General features: G+C 37.7%; 2 protein-coding genes across 2 annotated transcripts; one reads left to right on the plus strand and one right to left on the minus strand.

Annotated features, from left to right (window-relative positions):
• Window positions 1–1,210: 1,210 nt before the first annotated feature.
• Window positions 1,211–6,960, plus strand: MONOS_14953 (putative NAD-dependent epimerase/dehydratase family protein). Its single transcript, XM_067867797.1, has 7 exons — window positions 1,211–1,347; window positions 1,419–1,662; window positions 1,747–1,863; window positions 2,000–2,344; window positions 2,542–4,584; window positions 4,726–5,357; window positions 5,596–6,960. The coding sequence occupies exons 1-7, from the start codon at window positions 1,259–1,261 to the stop codon at window positions 6,608–6,610; spliced, it is 4,485 nt and encodes a 1,494-aa protein (XP_067732483.1). The 5' UTR covers window positions 1,211–1,258; the 3' UTR covers window positions 6,611–6,960.
• Window positions 6,961–12,338: 5,378 nt separating this feature from the next.
• Window positions 12,339–17,590, minus strand: MONOS_17198 (putative NAD-dependent epimerase/dehydratase family protein; the record flags this gene model as incomplete). Its single annotated transcript, XM_067870094.1, has 6 exons — window positions 12,339–13,353; window positions 13,606–14,237; window positions 14,380–16,431; window positions 16,630–16,974; window positions 17,111–17,227; window positions 17,312–17,590. The coding sequence occupies 6 exons, from the start codon at window positions 17,588–17,590 to the stop codon at window positions 12,339–12,341; spliced, it is 4,440 nt and encodes a 1,479-aa protein (XP_067732484.1).
• Between the last annotated feature and the right edge of the window lie 833 nt (window positions 17,591–18,423).

Raw genomic sequence — 18,423 nt, forward strand, 5'->3', positions numbered from 1 at the left:
GGATAATTGATGAATTAAACAATTTTTATGAATACGAATGTATTAGCGTTTTTGATTAAAAAATATAAATAAATAATAATAGGCATAGTCAAATTTTGAATGAGAGCTCTTCGTTCTTTGTTTGCAATAAGTTATTATTTTTTTCAAATTACACAAATATTTGCCAGTTCCGGGTTTGGCACCAGGTTCAGGGTTTGGCACCAATGGTAATTAATTATGGTTCAATTTCTAAATTTTTTTTTTGATATTCTTCACAACGACACTTTTTTCAACATCAACAACAATTTTTTTATAAATACACATAATTCAGTTTTATTAAAAAATCTTTGAGAAATATTGAAAAATCGATATTATATGATCAAAAATTCAATTTTTCAATGAAAAATGAACCCATTAAGAGACAAAATGCAATTTAATATATTTGGTCCTGTGATTATATGCAATGAAAAATAAATGGAAATAAATTCAAAAAATGTTATAATAAACAAATGTGTTTGTGCTCGATGTGATTATTTCCTGTTTTGACTGTATTGTTTTTTGGGTGTGGATTTCAATAAAGTCTTTTTGTCACAATCTTGAAAATAATCATTGACATGTGAAATACATCACAGCTATAACAGAAGCTTATGCACAAGATGAAAGAAAGATGAAGATATCTTTGTACGGTATTGTTTCTTCTCAGTGATCATTTGAAACCAATCACAACAAAACTTCACACAAAAATTATCAACATCCAAAATATTATTTCAATAACAATTACCCACATATCTTTCAAACAGTCCAAAGTGAGTTATTCATTTTGAACACTAACTTTTGATATTGGTGATTGTCTGTTTTGATGAATGAATGATTCTGTCAAAATTCACAAAAATCAGATTTTCCATTATCACCTCTGAAAGATATGAGAATTTTTGATGAAAATGTTTCTTTTCACTGTTGTGTTTATTGATTCCCATTGAAAATGCGGGATGCCCAACTATTGTGATGGTTCCAAATTTGGGACGAAATTTTTGGTTTTTTGAAAAATAATAAGGATTTGTTCACAACTTTTTCTGCAATTATTTCATAATAAATCTTCTGTAACAATGAAAAAAATTCAGAAAAATTCAAAAGTTGAGAAAAAAATTATAGGAAATATTGTGTGGAACAAAATTGGAAAATGATAAAATTTTATCCCAATTTGTTTTGAACAGATACTCCTAAAATGGGCATGATCAAATCAGATTTTTGATTGAATCTTCTTATTTCCGATTTGACGATGAATAAAGAACTTTCGAGCGAATTCTACAAAGCATTTGGAGAGCATCCGCAGAATTATTTGTCCTTGCCATTTCCAGTTCAGCTTGGGTGTGCTTGTGTTTTTGTGCTTTTGTTGTTGTTGAAATGGTGTTTTGTGGATTGGAACCTGGACTTCGAAGAGAAACTTCGTTTTTGCCGGCATTTGCGTCGAAGCCTCGAAACGTGATTCTTGTGGACTGCTTCCTCGAAGCGGTGTTTTCGAAAAACAGAGTTAAAGATGCATCATGTGATTGCGCAATTGATTGCCGCGGTGCTTTGGAAAAGGAGTATTTTGAAAGAGCGTTGGGATTGGTGCAGAGGCATTTTCCGCACAAAAAACTTGGGGCTTCATTCAAAATATACACACGAAATAAAATGCCGATGGTTTCGAATTTGATTTCATTATTTTTGTTATTATTGATGAAGTTTTATCTTTGGCATTTTTTTTTTTTTTGAAATGTCTGTTAGGAAAAGATGGAGATTTCGAAAGAGCTTTTGCTGTTGGCAGCGATTTTGACAGTGCTGGAAGTTAATTCGCTGGCAGCTTCTATTTGTTCGATAAAGGAGATGCTGCTGAGTGCAATGGTATGTGTTTATTGTTTCATTCTATTCTTTCTTTATTTGTTAAAAAAATAATTTTTTTATAAATATTTTTGTGAATCATTGGGTGAATTTTATTGTTTGATATTAAAATTTGCACAACCTCAAATTTTGACTGAAGCCAAGATCTCGCCAAGGCGAAGGGGTTGCTGCGTATTTGAGCGCGCTTTTTGTAGGGTGCCAGAATGTTGTTGTGCATCTTCCGTCATTTGATTCATCGCGAAGCGAAAACTCGCATCCGCTTGTTTACCCGCTCACCGAGAATATTGTTCGCTGTGGAGGGCAAAGCAAATGTGAGGAATCGAAGGCGGAGGATTCGTGTGGGGCAGTGTTGAGCGGCGGTGCAACTGGACGCAGCAGATGGCTGTTCCGGATTGGAAAAGAGGCAGAGTTGGAGAAGGACGAAGTTGAGAAGCTTCGAATTGTTCAATTTAGCGCAGAGCTTACGTTCCTTCTTGTTAAATATGTATGTTGGGGTTTTGAGAATAATTATGTGATTATTATTTTGTGATTATCAAACTTTTTTCTTTTCTATCTATCTTTCTTTTTTATTTGTGTGTGTGTGTGTGTGTGTGATTTCATTTTTTTTTAAAATGCAAATGATGATTTTTGGTGTGTTATTCATTTATTTTTGTGAATATGTGTGGATGTGAAAATGAGTAGAACTTGCATGAGAAACATTACCCCAGGCTTCTGCTGAACGAGATGACGCACCCGGGCACGCTGACTGAGCAGAATACACAAAGAGAAGGAGGGATGGATGTGATATGGGAAGCGGTGGAGGAAATGAAGAAGAAAGTGAAAGGAGCAGAATTCTCAATAGAAGAGAAGGAAAAGAAAGGAAAAGAAGGAGATGAAAAGGGCTGTGTTGCAACGATTGGAGCAGTGAAGGCAGCGTATCCGTTGCTTGGAACACTGATTGATGAGCTTGTTGAGCAATATCTGGGGAAGGAACAAAAATTGCCATTGGAGTCTTCATCTGTTTTGTCTTCGTTGGATCTGATAAATCCGTTTGTCTACTGCATGAAGAACTGTGCAAGAGATGCGTGGCTGCCTGTGAGTGCATTGCCGTGGACTGGGGTTGAAAAGAATGGAAAAGCAGAAAAAGGGATTTGTTTGTGTGAATCGGTCAGATGTTGTGGCGGGAAGGAGTTTCATTGGCCGGGAATTCCGCAGAAGACTGAGAAGAAACAAGAAGAATGTGCTTTCTTCTTTCTGGAGGGGAGTTGCGTATACAAAGTGGAGGCTGTGAAGGATGGGGGCAATGGATGCAGCGTGGAAACGGCGGGGAAAGCGAGTTCGGAAGGAAAAGAACGGAGTTCTTCGAGTTGTGGTTCAGAAAATGAGGTGTTCCCTCTTTCGTCTGGGATTTGTGTTGCACCGCTTTCACTGGTTGAGATTGTTTCGAAAAAGATGACAGAATTTTCTGAATGGAATCAGAAACTGACAGATTTTTCTTCTGCTTCTGCTTCTGCTTCTGCTTCTGCTTCTGCTCCTTCGGGTTCTTCGGGTTCTTCCACTTTTCATTCGCTCGTTTATTCTCTGTGCCAAACATTCACAAAGGATGAGCCTGATCTCAAGTCGGTCAAAACAGATGCCACTGCTCTTTTAGGTATGATTGAGAGGATTCTACCTGCTGAGCGCCAAAAGCGAGGCTTTTTTGATTCGCTGAGGGAATTGCGTGCGGCTGTGAATGCGCTGCGCTTGCCTTCATGTGTGTGTGCGCGGGGAAACGATTGCAGCGGAAAAGAAGGCGAAAGAAAAGCCGAGAAGGAAGAGAAGGAAGAGAAGGAAGAGAAGGAAGAGAAGGAAGAGAAGGAAGAGAAGGAAGAGAAGGAGAATGGCAAACAACAGGAAAGGGAAGCGATTAAGAAGGAATCGGAGTCGTTGGCCTTCTTGCTCCGCCCCATACCGCCTCCTTCTTTATTCCTCCCAGCTTCGCTTTTGACTTCTTCTGTTGATAATGAGAGCGTGTCTGTTGCGCAGTCGTCCTCAATTGAGTCAAGCGATCCGCCAAAAATTGCGCTTGTGACAGGAGCAGCTGGCTTTATTGGGTCTTGGGTGTGCCACAGACTTCTGATGAGCGGGGTTGCTGTGATTGCAGTTGACTCGCTGAATGATTTTTATTCATCGTCAATCAAGGAACATGCGATTGCAAGGCTGGAAGAAGTGGCTCGTGCGGTTGGAGGGAAGAGATGGAAAGAAGAGAGAGGAGGAGAAAAGAAAGAGGCAGGAAGTGAAGACAGCAACGGAACAGGGGTTATATCGCTTTTGACGAATTTTGTGTTCATTTACCACGATTTGCGAGACAAAGAAGGATTTCACGCGAAAATTGAAAAAGCATACAAATATGTCACTGGAGTGAAATGTCCTGTTTCAGAGGACAAAGCGAATGATAATAGCCAGATTCATTCAGAATCGAAAACGAAAGTGCGCATTCCGTATATTGTTCATCTGGCAGCGCGTGCTGGTGTTCGGTCGTCGATGCTGTATCCGGAGCTTTTCAGATCAGAAAATGTGTTGACGACACAAAATGTGTTTGAGCTGGCTGTGGGAGACTGGAGCGATGGGAAGAGAGGAGAAGGGTGGGGCACACAGAGCATTGTGTATGCCTCTTCAAGTTCTGTGTATGGAAAGATGAAAGACGGACTTTGTGCAGAGCATCTTTGCGTTGGGCCACCTGAATGCATATACGCGGATACAAAAGTGTGAAGAGATGTGTGAGTGAGAAAGTTGAATGCTTTTGTATATTTATTTGTGGTTGTAAGATAACTTGAGGATATTGTTGAGTCTTTTTTCATTTTTCATTTTTCATTTTTGCATTCTTCCTTCCTTGTTTCACAAAAGGTTGAAAACGAAAGGCAAGCCGCTGAATTTATATCGAAATTAACCCACACTCCCATGATATCAACAACAGCGCCTCCTTCTCCTCCCGTGTCCACATTCATTCCATCTTCAGTGCTTGCGCACTCGCCAATTCCACCTGTCTTCACAGGGCTCCGATTTTTCACTGTTGATGGCGAGGTGCTGGGCAGCTCGGCAATGGGGCGGATTGACATGGCGATTCCCTGCTTCACTCGGATGCTGCATTCAGAAGGGAAGGAGAAAGTGACGATGTATGGGGACGGGTCGTTCAGAAGGGATTATACGAATGTGAGGGACATTGTGGATGGAATATGCCTGAGCTTGGACAGAGCAGAGCGATTGAGGAGCCAGATGAGAAAAGAGAAAGAATTGGCGCTCTCGAAAGAAAGAAGTGCAGAAGAAGAGAAAAGCGAGAAAACGAGTTTAACTACGGGTTTGTCTGGCAGTTCGTCAGTTGCAGTGGAAGACTTGCTGAGAGTGTTCAATTTGGGAGAGGACCATTCGACTTCTGTGAGGCAGCTTATTGTTCAATTAGCGAAGGAAATGGGGATGTTCAGCAAGGAGACGATTTCAGCTATTAAAGAGAAAGTGAAGCACGAAGTGACTGAAGAAGAGTTTGCATTCATTTATTTGCTTGATTGTTGTTCATGAGAATATTTAATATTTGGGGAATGGGCATATATGTATATTCCCATTTGAATATCAAAAAAATCTTTTATTTTTTTTTTTTTTTTTTTTTTTTTTTTTTTTTTTTTTTATTTTTTTGTTTCCTTTCATTCGGTGTTATTTCATCTGGGAAAACGAATGCACTGTATTTTTTTTTCATTTATGAAATGAATGTCTGATTTTTAGTTTGCTGCAATATCTTCTCGAGCGGGAATATGTTGCTTCTGTTACGCCGCCTCCAGGTGATATTCCGATCTGCATCACATCTCTCACGCGATCCCGTTCAGAGTTGCGTTATTCGCCAACTTTTTCAATGGATGAGAATTTGCATGCATGCGTTCATGATACGTTCAATGAAAAGGTGTATGAGAGTTCGATATTTGCTCACAGACAGACAAGTTGCAATTCGAAAGGAAAAGGGAGTGAATGGCTTAGTGCCAATAACTGTTCTCATTCTGGTGAAGAATGCACAGAGCTGTCTCTGCATCCATCTAATTGTTGCACGTTGAATTGTTTGTTGGCAACGCTTGCATCTCTTAAATCCTTCTTTTCCTCGCATCTCCTGAACCAAATTAACCTCTTTTTGTCCCTTCCTCTTCCGCAGCAGACAACGATCCTTTCTTCTTTCCTGCTGCGCTTTGGTCTGAACACGCACCAGGCTCATCCTTCGTCAAAGGAGCCCGCTTTCCTGCCAATTGCAGAGCTATCTGCTGTTGAAGAGCACGCATTGCTTGGATGGGATGGAAAGCGTGTTAAGGTTCTGGGAGAGGCTGGAAATGAGGCGGAGAAAGCTGAAGATGGACAGTTGAGCTATTCAAAGCAGCTGGAGAAGATTGGAAAGGGGAAAGCAAGAGGGTCATATGGAGGTGCAGGGTTGTTTTATTTGAATCCTTTGTTTGTTCCTGGAGAAGGGGAGGAAGAAGGGAAGAAGAGCGGGTCACAATCGGAGATCAGTTGCCCATCTACAAGAAAGAATGAGGATATGAACACAGAAAAATGTGAAAGTGTATTTGTGGACAAAGCACATCTTTTCACTCTGGGAGACTTTGTGTTTTTGGCATGTGTGTTTGAGCAAATGTGGGTTGAATGCAATGGGATTGAAGGTAACGTTGCTGGGGAAGCGAAGCAGGCGCTTCTCGAAATGGTGGTTGAAGCTTTCAATAGAATGCTTCAGCTTATTTATCAGGTTGCTAATAAATAATTCCTTCAAATGAAAGAACAGAAATTGACACACTCGTTAATTGGGTATTTATAACTCGAAATATCTATCTATTTATTTATTTTGACAATTAAAGTTTGAGAGATTTAGTTTCTGTTGATCTTTATTTTAATGTTTGCTTTTATATTTAAAGTTAAGCGCAATCCTTTTGTTGGATTGCACAAACAATCAAGTTATGCCTGTCAAATTTGATTTTTTTCCCCTCCCCTTTTAATCTGTCAATGGCAAATTGACAAACGAGTCAATTTTGCTTGTCATTTCTCATATATTTTTTTCAAAGGTTCTTTCCTTTAATTTCAAAAACTTGAATATGCTGTTTCATTAATGCAATATGAGGAACTTGTGAAGTTTTTTATTCTTGACAAATTTTGATTGGATTTGTCGCAAAGCGTCAGATGTGGAAATTGAATTGACACAATTTTTGAAATAGGGTGGTTTTTTTATCCGGACTTTTTTTATCCGGACAAAAATTTAAAATTAAAATATCTCAACAAATATTCAATATTAATTTAGGCATAAACATACAAAACGCGTACCAAAAATTTTCACTAAATAATAACAACGGAAGTTCTGTTTTATGATTCTGTTAATATTCACTTCGTAACATCTTGCGAAAAGTGATGTGAGTGAAAAAAGATCAAAAAATATTTTCGCAAAAAATTTATAAAAATTATTATGTTTATGGTTCAAATTCCGAGGAATCTTCTCCTGTTCCAGCTCCAAAAGGATCTGAATCCTCGCTTTCTGATTTTAAAAGTTCTTCTTCAGTATCCTCTTCATCTCTAATTCCTAAAAGGTCATTTATATCAGGAATTTCTTCGTTTTCATCAACTTCATCATCATCAATTTCCAATTCAAATTCATCTTCAGATTGAAAATTTATTACTTTTTCGATGAATTCTCCGTAGGAAAGTAAACCTGATCTTTTAACAATGAACGTTGCAAGCACTCCAGGAATAAACCGCTCTCTCACTCCATATCTTGGAAAAAAAGATCGCAAATGTGCCCACATTCCTTCGATAGAGTTCGTATTGGCTTTTGTAACGGGGTCAACGTAATGACGTTTGTGGCAGACGGTTTGGTGGGTGTAACCAATTTCTCCTAAGCAAGTGTATGCTTTCCACTCGTCGCTGATTATTGTTGTTCCTTCTTTGATTATATTTTTAATTATAGGGATTAATGTCTCTTTTTTTCGATTAGGCACAATGACCACAAATTTTTTTCCTAATTCTTCTTCACTTTTTCGTTCGACAGCTCCAAATATCCACATCAATTTTTTCTGCTTTCCTAATTCAAAAATAGTTATTTTCACAACAAATAAATTAATATAAATGTTTTCAATATTAATATACGATGTTAAAACCTTTTTGTATTTCCGTCTCCTCCATGCGGCTTCATCAATTTCTACTATTTTGCCTGCCCCTCCAATTTTTTCATTTCTGTAATTTAAGTGATTTCACGCAGTCGACCTTGCAACGCTTGTCCAGTACCCAATCGTCATTTGAGATACATTTAACATCATGCCAATTTGTCAATCTTTGATTTCAAGCCAAAACATCAAAAGAATCATCATCACAGTGGAAATAGGGGCATAAGTGTAACAAAATACCTCCTTCAATTTAACGATTTTTCACATAAAAATAAAAATGAAATAAATGACATAAAAAAGCAACACTTTTGGGTGGAGCAGTTTTTTGAGATATCAAAAAAATTTTTTATCTAAAAAATTTTTGTGATCAATCCCATAATAAAATTTTCATATTTATCTTTAGAGTTTTCAATGCGAATGCTTTTGAATTGAAGATCATACAGCATATTGATCAAAACAATTTATAAAAAGAAGCAAAATGTTTGTGTATTTTCTCCTTTTTTATCTCTTTTGAAACATATTTTTATTATGTTTTTATATGTTGAAAGTTTCCATATGCTTCTTGTTCATTTTTTTTTAAACTGTTAGAATTAATTTCACTTGTATGAAAAAATGCTCTTTTTTGTATTATATGTTTATCCTTTTGTTATACAGTGAAATTAACAGAATGCTCTTTAAAACGCAAAAAACAAAATAGAAAAGCTTTATGGATCGAGAAAAATAATCTAACCATTTTCTAGGGTTTTTTATAAGCATTGGTCCAGGTAATGTTGAAACGATTATAAGAAATGTGTCACATGAAAAATATTTACAGAATTTATGTTTTATTTTGTTATTTTAGCGCTTATATTGAACAATCAAAAAGAAATTTCTTTCTTGTTTTTTCGTTTAATTCCAATAAACAGAGCTTTAAAAAAATTATTGAATGAAAACTTTTAATAATTTATTATCGTTGGATAAATCTGTGAATATTTTTTATTGAGTTGATAAGATTAAAAATTCATGAATTTGATATCTTTTTTATTTTCTCGTAATAAAAGGTGCGTTTTCAATGACAAATAATTCATTGGTAGTTGATGGAGTTTTATCAAAACCGCGCTTGCGGAAGATGATTAATTTGCAACCAGTTTCAACTTTGTTAATGTGGAATTTTTTGTTCAAACAAAAATGAAGTATGTATTCGGTCTTCAAAATAAACCATGTGAATGGTGTTTCTGCTTTTGCTTCTGCTGTTTATCTGCTGATTGAAAAAGATGCATCTCCTCATCTGCTGATAACTTGCTATCGCTGGTACCTTCTTAAAACTTTTTCAGCAGTTGAATGACCAGCATTGTGTTAAAGAAATTGTTGAATATGCACAGTGTTCACTTTTCTCTCAGATCAACATCCAACAGTTTCAGCGCTTTTTTATAGTGGAAAACTTTGACTCTGCTCATGGAATGATGGAATACGAAATACTTCTACTGTGATGGCACATGTGCACCACTGACAAATTGCTTATGCGTCTGGGATGAAATTCTCGACAAGAGGATATTTTCTTTTGATGGCTCTGCATGAGAAGGTTTGACAGTGGCTGCAGGTGTCGAGAAGATGAACGAAGAAAGCAAGACGACAGTATCTGGTAATGAAATTGCTGCTGTTGTACTTGGAAAAATACTTGCATTAAAGAAGAGGAAGAAGAGAAAAAAAAAGAAGAAAAAGAGAAATTGGAAAAAGGATTATGAAATTTCGTCTGAAGAAACAAGAAAAAGAAATGAATAGAAATGAACCATCAAACTTGGAGTTATCAGCTGTTCCGCAATTCCACTCTTTTTATTGTTTTGGTTGTTGAGTCGCATTGTTGGAAATGATGCTGCTTCAATTAAAGAATGCATCATTTGCTCTGCAATTAGTGGCGGTGTTGCCATCGAAAAAGAAGAAAAAGATGAATCTAATACTATTCATCCAAGAATATGGAGGAAGGAAACATATCGCTGCACCATTATAGGAAGTTGAATTTGATGTCAATTTGATATTTTCAAATTGGCAATCATTAACCAGAAATTTAGTTGACTTGTTTTGTGGAGGATAATTGAATGTGAGAGAACCAGCAGAATCACCACCTGAATTTGAGATGCACTTGCATTTGGAAAATTAGATTTGAAAATTTGTATTATCATGTCCAAGAGCAGAATATCAACAAGTTCCTCACCAATCAGTTATTTTGCAATGCTCCACTCTGTTTTCTGAGAAGGTCCAATCAGAATTTGGTTGTGAATGGTTAACGAACGCTATTTTTCCATGAACAGCAGAATCGGTCTCGTATTAAAAATAGACAGTAAAGACATTAATAAAATATATTTAAAACACAGTTCCACTTAATGGAAAAAATGCATTGCATCAAAAACAGAAAGTGACAGCGCAATTCCAACATATAAATATATAATAAAAATATGTTTCAAAAGAGATAAAAAAGGAGAAAATACACAAACATTTTGCTTCTTTTTATAAATTGTTTTGATCAATATGCTGTATGATCTTCAATTCAAAAGCATTCGCATTGAAAACTCTAAAGATAAATATGAAAATTTTATTATGGGATTGATCACAAAAATTTTTTAGATAAAAAATTTTTTTGATATCTCAAAAAACTGCTCCACCCAAAAGTGTTGCTTTTTTATGTCATTTATTTCATTTTTATTTTTATGTGAAAAATCGTTAAATTGAAGGAGGTATTTTGTTACACTTATGCCCCTATTTCCACTGTGATGATGATTCTTTTGATGTTTTGGCTTGAAATCAAAGATTGACAAATTGGCATGATGTTAAATGTATCTCAAATGACGATTGGGTACTGGACAAGCGTTGCAAGGTCGACTGCGTGAAATCACTTAAATTACAGAAATGAAAAAATTGGAGGGGCAGGCAAAATAGTAGAAATTGATGAAGCCGCATGGAGGAGACGGAAATACAAAAAAGGTTTTAACATCGTATATTAATATTGAAAACATTTATATTAATTTATTTGTTGTGAAAATAACTATTTTTTGAATTAGGAAAGCAGAAAAAATTGATGTGGATATTTGGAGCTGTCGAACGAAAAAGTGAAGAAGAATTAGGAAAAAAATTTGTGGTCATTGTGCCTAATCGAAAAAAAGAGACATTAATCCCTATAATTAAAAATATAATCAAAGAAGGAACAACAATAATCAGCGACGAGTGGAAAGCATACACTTGCTTAGGAGAAATTGGTTACACCCACCAAACCGTCTGCCACAAACGTCATTACGTTGACCCCGTTACAAAAGCCAATACGAACTCTATCGAAGGAATGTGGGCACATTTGCGATCTTTTTTTCCAAGATATGGAGTGAGAGAGCGGTTTATTCCTGGAGTGCTTGCAACGTTCATTGTTAAAAGATCAGGTTTACTTTCCTACGGAGAATTCATCGAAAAAGTAATAAATTTTCAATCTGAAGATGAATTTGAATTGGAAATTGATGATGATGAAGTTGATGAAAACGAAGAAATTCCTGATATAAATGACCTTTTAGGAATTAGAGATGAAGAGGATACTGAAGAAGAACTTTTAAAATCAGAAAGCGAGGATTCAGATCCTTTTGGAGCTGGAACAGGAGAAGATTCCTCGGAATTTGAACCATAAACATAATAATTTTTATAAATTTTTTGCGAAAATATTTTTTGATCTTTTTTCACTCACATCACTTTTCGCAAGATGTTACGAAGTGAATATTAACAGAATCATAAAACAGAACTTCCGTTGTTATTATTTAGTGAAAATTTTTGGTACGCGTTTTGTATGTTTATGCCTAAATTAATATTGAATATTTGTTGAGATATTTTAATTTTAAATTTTTGTCCGGATAAAAAAAGTCCGGATAAAAAAACCACCCTATTTCAAAAATTGTGTCAATTCAATTTCCACATCTGACGCTTTGCGACAAATCCAATCAAAATTTGTCAAGAATAAAAAACTTCACAAGTTCCTCATATTGCATTAATGAAACAGCATATTCAAGTTTTTGAAATTAAAGGAAAGAACCTTTGAAAAAAATATATGAGAAATGACAAGCAAAATTGACTCGTTTGTCAATTTGCCATTGACAGATTAAAAAGGGGAGGGGAAAAAAATCAAATTTGACAGGCATAACTTGATTGTTTGTGCAATCCAACAAAAGGATTGCGCTTAACTTTAAATATAAAAGCAAACATTAAAATAAAGATCAACAGAAACTAAATCTCTCAAACTTTAATTGTCAAAATAAATAAATAGATAGATATTTCGAGTTATAAATACCCAATTAACGAGTGTGTCAATTTCTGTTCTTTCATTTGAAGGAATTATTTATTAGCAACCTGATAAATAAGCTGAAGCATTCTATTGAAAGCTTCAACCACCATTTCGAGAAGCGCCTGCTTCGCTTCCCCAGCAACGTTACCTTCAATCCCATTGCATTCAACCCACATTTGCTCAAACACACATGCCAAAAACACAAAGTCTCCCAGAGTGAAAAGATGTGCTTTGTCCACAAATACACTTTCACATTTTTCTGTGTTCATATCCTCATTCTTTCTTGTAGATGGGCAACTGATCTCCGATTGTGACCCGCTCTTCTTCCCTTCTTCCTCCCCTTCTCCAGGAACAAACAAAGGATTCAAATAAAACAACCCTGCACCTCCATATGACCCTCTTGCTTTCCCCTTTCCAATCTTCTCCAGCTGCTTTGAATAGCTCAACTGTCCATCTTCAGCTTTCTCCGCCTCATTTCCAGCCTCTCCCAGAACCTTAACACGCTTTCCATCCCATCCAAGCAATGCGTGCTCTTCAACAGCAGATAGCTCTGCAATTGGCAGGAAAGCGGGCTCCTTTGACGAAGGATGAGCCTGGTGCGTGTTCAGACCAAAGCGCAGCAGGAAAGAAGAAAGGATCGTTGTCTGCTGCGGAAGAGGAAGGGACAAAAAGAGGTTAATTTGGTTCAGGAGATGCGAGGAAAAGAAGGATTTAAGAGATGCAAGCGTTGCCAACAAACAATTCAACGTGCAACAATTAGATGGATGCAGAGACAGCTCTGTGCATTCTTCACCAGAATGAGAACAGTTATTGGCACTAAGCCATTCACTCCCTTTTCCTTTCGAATTGCAACTTGTCTGTCTGTGAGCAAATATCGAACTCTCATACACCTTTTCATTGAACGTATCATGAACGCATGCATGCAAATTCTCATCCATTGAAAAAGTTGGCGAATAACGCAACTCTGAACGGGATCGCGTGAGAGATGTGATGCAGATCGGAATATCACCTGGAGGCGGCGTAACAGAAGCAACATATTCCCGCTCGAGAAGATATTGCAGCAAACTAAAAAATCAGACATTCATTTCATAAATGAAAAAAAAAATACAGTGCATTCGTTTTCCCAGATGAAATAACACCGAATGAAAGGAAACAAAAACACAAAAAATAAAAAAAAAAAAAAAAAAAAAAAAAAAAAAAAAAAAAAAAAAAAATAAAAGATTTTTTGATATTCAAATGGGAATATACATATATGCCCATTCCCCAAATATTAAATATTCTCATGAACAACAATCAAGCAAATAAATGAATGCAAACTCTTCTTCAGTCACTTCGTGCTTCACTTTCTCTTTAATAGCTGAAATCGTCTCCTTGCTGAACATCCCCATTTCCTTCGCTAATTGAACAATAAGCTGCCTCACAGAAGTCGAATGGTCCTCTCCCAAATTGAACACTCTCAGCAAGTCTTCCACTGCAACTGACGAACTGCCAGACAAACCCGTAGTTAAACTCGTTTTCTCGCTTTTCTCTTCTTCTGCACTTCTTTCTTTCGAGAGCGCCAATTCTTTCTCTTTTCTCATCTGGCTCCTCAATCGCTCTGCTCTGTCCAAGCTCAGGCATATTCCATCCACAATGTCCCTCACATTCGTATAATCCCTTCTGAACGACCCGTCCCCATACATCGTCACTTTCTCCTTCCCTTCTGAATGCAGCATCCGAGTGAAGCAGGGAATCGCCATGTCAATCCGCCCCATTGCCGAGCTGCCCAGCACCTCGCCATCAACAGTGAAAAATCGGAGCCCTGTGAAGACAGGTGGAATTGGCGAGTGCGCAAGCACTGAAGATGGAATGAATGTGGACACGGGAGGAGAAGGAGGCGCTGTTGTTGATATCATGGGAGTGTGGGTTAATTTCGATATAAATTCAGCGGCTTGCCTTTCGTTTTCAACCTTTTGTGAAACAAGGAAGGAAGAATGCAAAAATGAAAAATGAAAAATGAAAAAAAGACTCAACAATATCCTCAAGTTATCTTACAACCACAAATAAATATACAAAAGCATTCAACTTTCTCACTCACACATCTCTTCACACTTTTGTATCCGCGTATATGCATTCAGGTGGCCCAACGCAAAGATGCTCTGCACAAAGTCCGTCTTTCATCTTTCCATACACAGAACTTGAAGAGGCATACACAATGCTCTGTGTGCCCCACCCTTCTCCTCTCTTCCCATCGCTCCAGTCTCCCACAGCCAGCTCAAACACATTTTGTGTCGTCAACACATTTTCTGATCTGAAAAGCTCCGGATACAGCATCGACGACCGAACACCAGCACGCGCTGCCAGATGAACAATATACGGAATGCGCACTTTCGTTTTCGATTCTGAATGAATCTGGCTATTATCATTCGCTTTGTCCTCTGAAACAGGACATTTCACTCCAGTGACATATTTGTATGCTTTTTCAATTTTCGCGTGAAATCCTTCTTTGTCTCGCAAATCGTGGTAAATGAACACAAAATTCGTCAAAAGCGATATAACCCCTGTTCCGTTGCTGTCTTCACTTCCTGCCTCTTTCTTTTCTCCTCCTCTCTCTTCTTTCCATCTCTTCCCTCCAACCGCACGAGCCACTTCTTCCAGCCTTGCAATCGCATGTTCCTTGATTGACGATGAATAAAAATCATTCAGCGAGTCAACTGCAATCACAGCAACCCCGCTCATCAGAAGTCTGTGGCACACCCAAGACCCAATAAAGCCAGCTGCTCCTGTCACAAGCGCAATTTTTGGCGGATCGCTTGACTCAATTGAGGACGACTGCGCAACAGACACGCTCTCATTATCAACAGAAGAAGTCAAAAGCGAAGCTGGGAGGAATAAAGAAGGAGGCGGTATGGGGCGGAGCAAGAAGGCCAACGACTCCGATTCCTTCTTAATCGCTTCCCTTTCCTGTTGTTTGCCATTCTCCTTCTCTTCCTTCTCTTCCTTCTCTTCCTTCTCTTCCTTCTCTTCCTTCTCTTCCTTCTCTTCCTTCTCTTCCTTCTCGGCTTTTCTTTCGCCTTCTTTTCCGCTGCAATCGTTTCCCCGCGCACACACACATGAAGGCAAGCGCAGCGCATTCACAGCCGCACGCAATTCCCTCAGCGAATCAAAAAAGCCTCGCTTTTGGCGCTCAGCAGGTAGAATCCTCTCAATCATACCTAAAAGAGCAGTGGCATCTGTTTTGACCGACTTGAGATCAGGCTCATCCTTTGTGAATGTTTGGCACAGAGAATAAACGAGCGAATGAAAAGTGGAAGAACCCGAAGAACCCGAAGGAGCAGAAGCAGAAGCAGAAGCAGAAGCAGAAGCAGAAGAAAAATCTGTCAGTTTCTGATTCCATTCAGAAAATTCTGTCATCTTTTTCGAAACAATCTCAACCAGTGAAAGCGGTGCAACACAAATCCCAGACGAAAGAGGGAACACCTCATTTTCTGAACCACAACTCGAAGAACTCCGTTCTTTTCCTTCCGAACTCGCTTTCCCCGCCGTTTCCACGCTGCATCCATTGCCCCCATCCTTCACAGCCTCCACTTTGTATACGCAACTCCCCTCCAGAAAGAAGAAAGCACATTCTTCTTGTTTCTTCTCAGTCTTCTGCGGAATTCCCGGCCAATGAAACTCCTTCCCGCCACAACATCTGACCGATTCACACAAACAAATCCCTTTTTCTGCTTTTCCATTCTTTTCAACCCCAGTCCACGGCAATGCACTCACAGGCAGCCACGCATCTCTTGCACAGTTCTTCATGCAGTAGACAAACGGATTTATCAGATCCAACGAAGACAAAACAGATGAAGACTCCAATGGCAATTTTTGTTCCTTCCCCAGATATTGCTCAACAAGCTCATCAATCAGTGTTCCAAGCAACGGATACGCTGCCTTCACTGCTCCAATCGTTGCAACACAGCCCTTTTCATCTCCTTCTTTTCCTTTCTTTTCCTTCTCTTCTATTGAGAATTCTGCTCCTTTCACTTTCTTCTTCATTTCCTCCACCGCTTCCCATATCACATCCATCCCTCCTTCTCTTTGTGTATTCTGCTCAGTCAGCGTGCCCGGGTGCGTCATCTCGTTCAGCAGAAGCCTGGGGTAATGTTTCTCATGCAAGTTCTACTCATTTTCACATCCACACATATTCACAAAAATAAATGAATAACACACCAAAAATCATCATTTGCATTTTAAAAAAAAATGAAATCACACACACACACACACACACAAATAAAAAAGAAAGATAGATAGAAAAGAAAAAAAGTTTGATAATCACAAAATAATAATCACATAATTATTCTCAAAACCCCAACATACATATTTAACAAGAAGGAACGTAAGCTCTGCGCTAAATTGAACAATTCGAAGCTTCTCAACTTCGTCCTTCTCCAACTCTGCCTCTTTTCCAATCCGGAACAGCCATCTGCTGCGTCCAGTTGCACCGCCGCTCAACACTGCCCCACACGAATCCTCCGCCTTCGATTCCTCACATTTGCTTTGCCCTCCACAGCGAACAATATTCTCGGTGAGCGGGTAAACAAGCGGATGCGAGTTTTCGCTTCGCGATGAATCAAATGACGGAAGATGCACAACAACATTCTGGCACCCTACAAAAAGCGCGCTCAAATACGCAGCAACCCCTTCGCCTTGGCGAGATCTTGGCTTCAGTCAAAATTTGAGGTTGTGCAAATTTTAATATCAAACAATAAAATTCACCCAATGATTCACAAAAATATTTATAAAAAAATTATTTTTTTAACAAATAAAGAAAGAATAGAATGAAACAATAAACACATACCATTGCACTCAGCAGCATCTCCTTTATCGAACAAATAGAAGCTGCCAGCGAATTAACTTCCAGCACTGTCAAAATCGCTGCCAACAGCAAAAGCTCTTTCGAAATCTCCATCTTTTCCTAACAGACATTTCAAAAAAAAAAAAAATGCCAAAGATAAAACTTCATCAATAATAACAAAAATAATGAAATCAAATTCGAAACCATCGGCATTTTATTTCGTGTGTATATTTTGAATGAAGCCCCAAGTTTTTTGTGCGGAAAATGCCTCTGCACCAATCCCAACGCTCTTTCAAAATACTCCTTTTCCAAAGCACCGCGGCAATCAATTGCGCAATCACATGATGCATCTTTAACTCTGTTTTTCGAAAACACCGCTTCGAGGAAGCAGTCCACAAGAATCACGTTTCGAGGCTTCGACGCAAATGCCGGCAAAAACGAAGTTTCTCTTCGAAGTCCAGGTTCCAATCCACAAAACACCATTTCAACAACAACAAAAGCACAAAAACACAAGCACACCCAAGCTGAACTGGAAATGGCAAGGACAAATAATTCTGCGGATGCTCTCCAAATGCTTTGTAGAATTCGCTCGAAAGTTCTTTATTCATCGTCAAATCGGAAATAAGAAGATTCAATCAAAAATCTGATTTGATCATGCCCATTTTAGGAGTATCTGTTCAAAACAAATTGGGATAAAATTTTATCATTTTCCAATTTTGTTCCACACAATATTTCCTATAATTTTTTTCTCAACTTTTGAATTTTTCTGAATTTTTTTCATTGTTACAGAAGATTTATTATGAAATAATTGCAGAAAAAGTTGTGAACAAATCCTTATTATTTTTCAAAAAACCAAAAATTTCGTCCCAAATTTGGAACCATCACAATAGTTGGGCATCCCGCATTTTCAATGGGAATCAATAAACACAACAGTGAAAAGAAACATTTTCATCAAAAATTCTCATATCTTTCAGAGGTGATAATGGAAAATCTGATTTTTGTGAATTTTGACAGAATCATTCATTCATCAAAACAGACAATCACCAATATCAAAAGTTAGTGTTCAAAATGAATAACTCACTTTGGACTGTTTGAAAGATATGTGGGTAATTGTTATTGAAATAATATTTTGGATGTTGATAATTTTTGTGTGAAGTTTTGTTGTGATTGGTTTCAAATGATCACTGAGAAGAAACAATACCGTACAAAGATATCTTCATCTTTCTTTCATCTTGTGCATAAGCTTCTGTTATAGCTGTGATGTATTTCACATGTCAATGATTATTTTCAAGATTGTGACAAAAAGACTTTATTGA

The sequence above is a fragment of the Monocercomonoides exilis genome (assembly GCF_001643675.1).
Source record: "Monocercomonoides exilis strain PA203 chromosome Unknown scaffold9-1957334, whole genome shotgun sequence".
NCBI lineage: Eukaryota > Preaxostyla > Oxymonadida > Polymastigidae > Monocercomonoides > Monocercomonoides exilis.

Coding starts and splice junctions, on each gene's coding strand:
- MONOS_14953 (XM_067867797.1), top strand. CDS start 1,259: ATGAATAAAGAACTTTCGAGCGAATTCTACAAAGCATTTGGAGAGCAT. Junction 4,585..4,725: donor GCATATACGCGGATACAAAA/GTGTGAAGAGAT, acceptor GTTTCACAAAAG/GTTGAAAACGAAAGGCAAGC. Junction 5,358..5,595: donor CACGAAGTGACTGAAGAAGA/GTTTGCATTCAT, acceptor TCTGATTTTTAG/TTTGCTGCAATATCTTCTCG.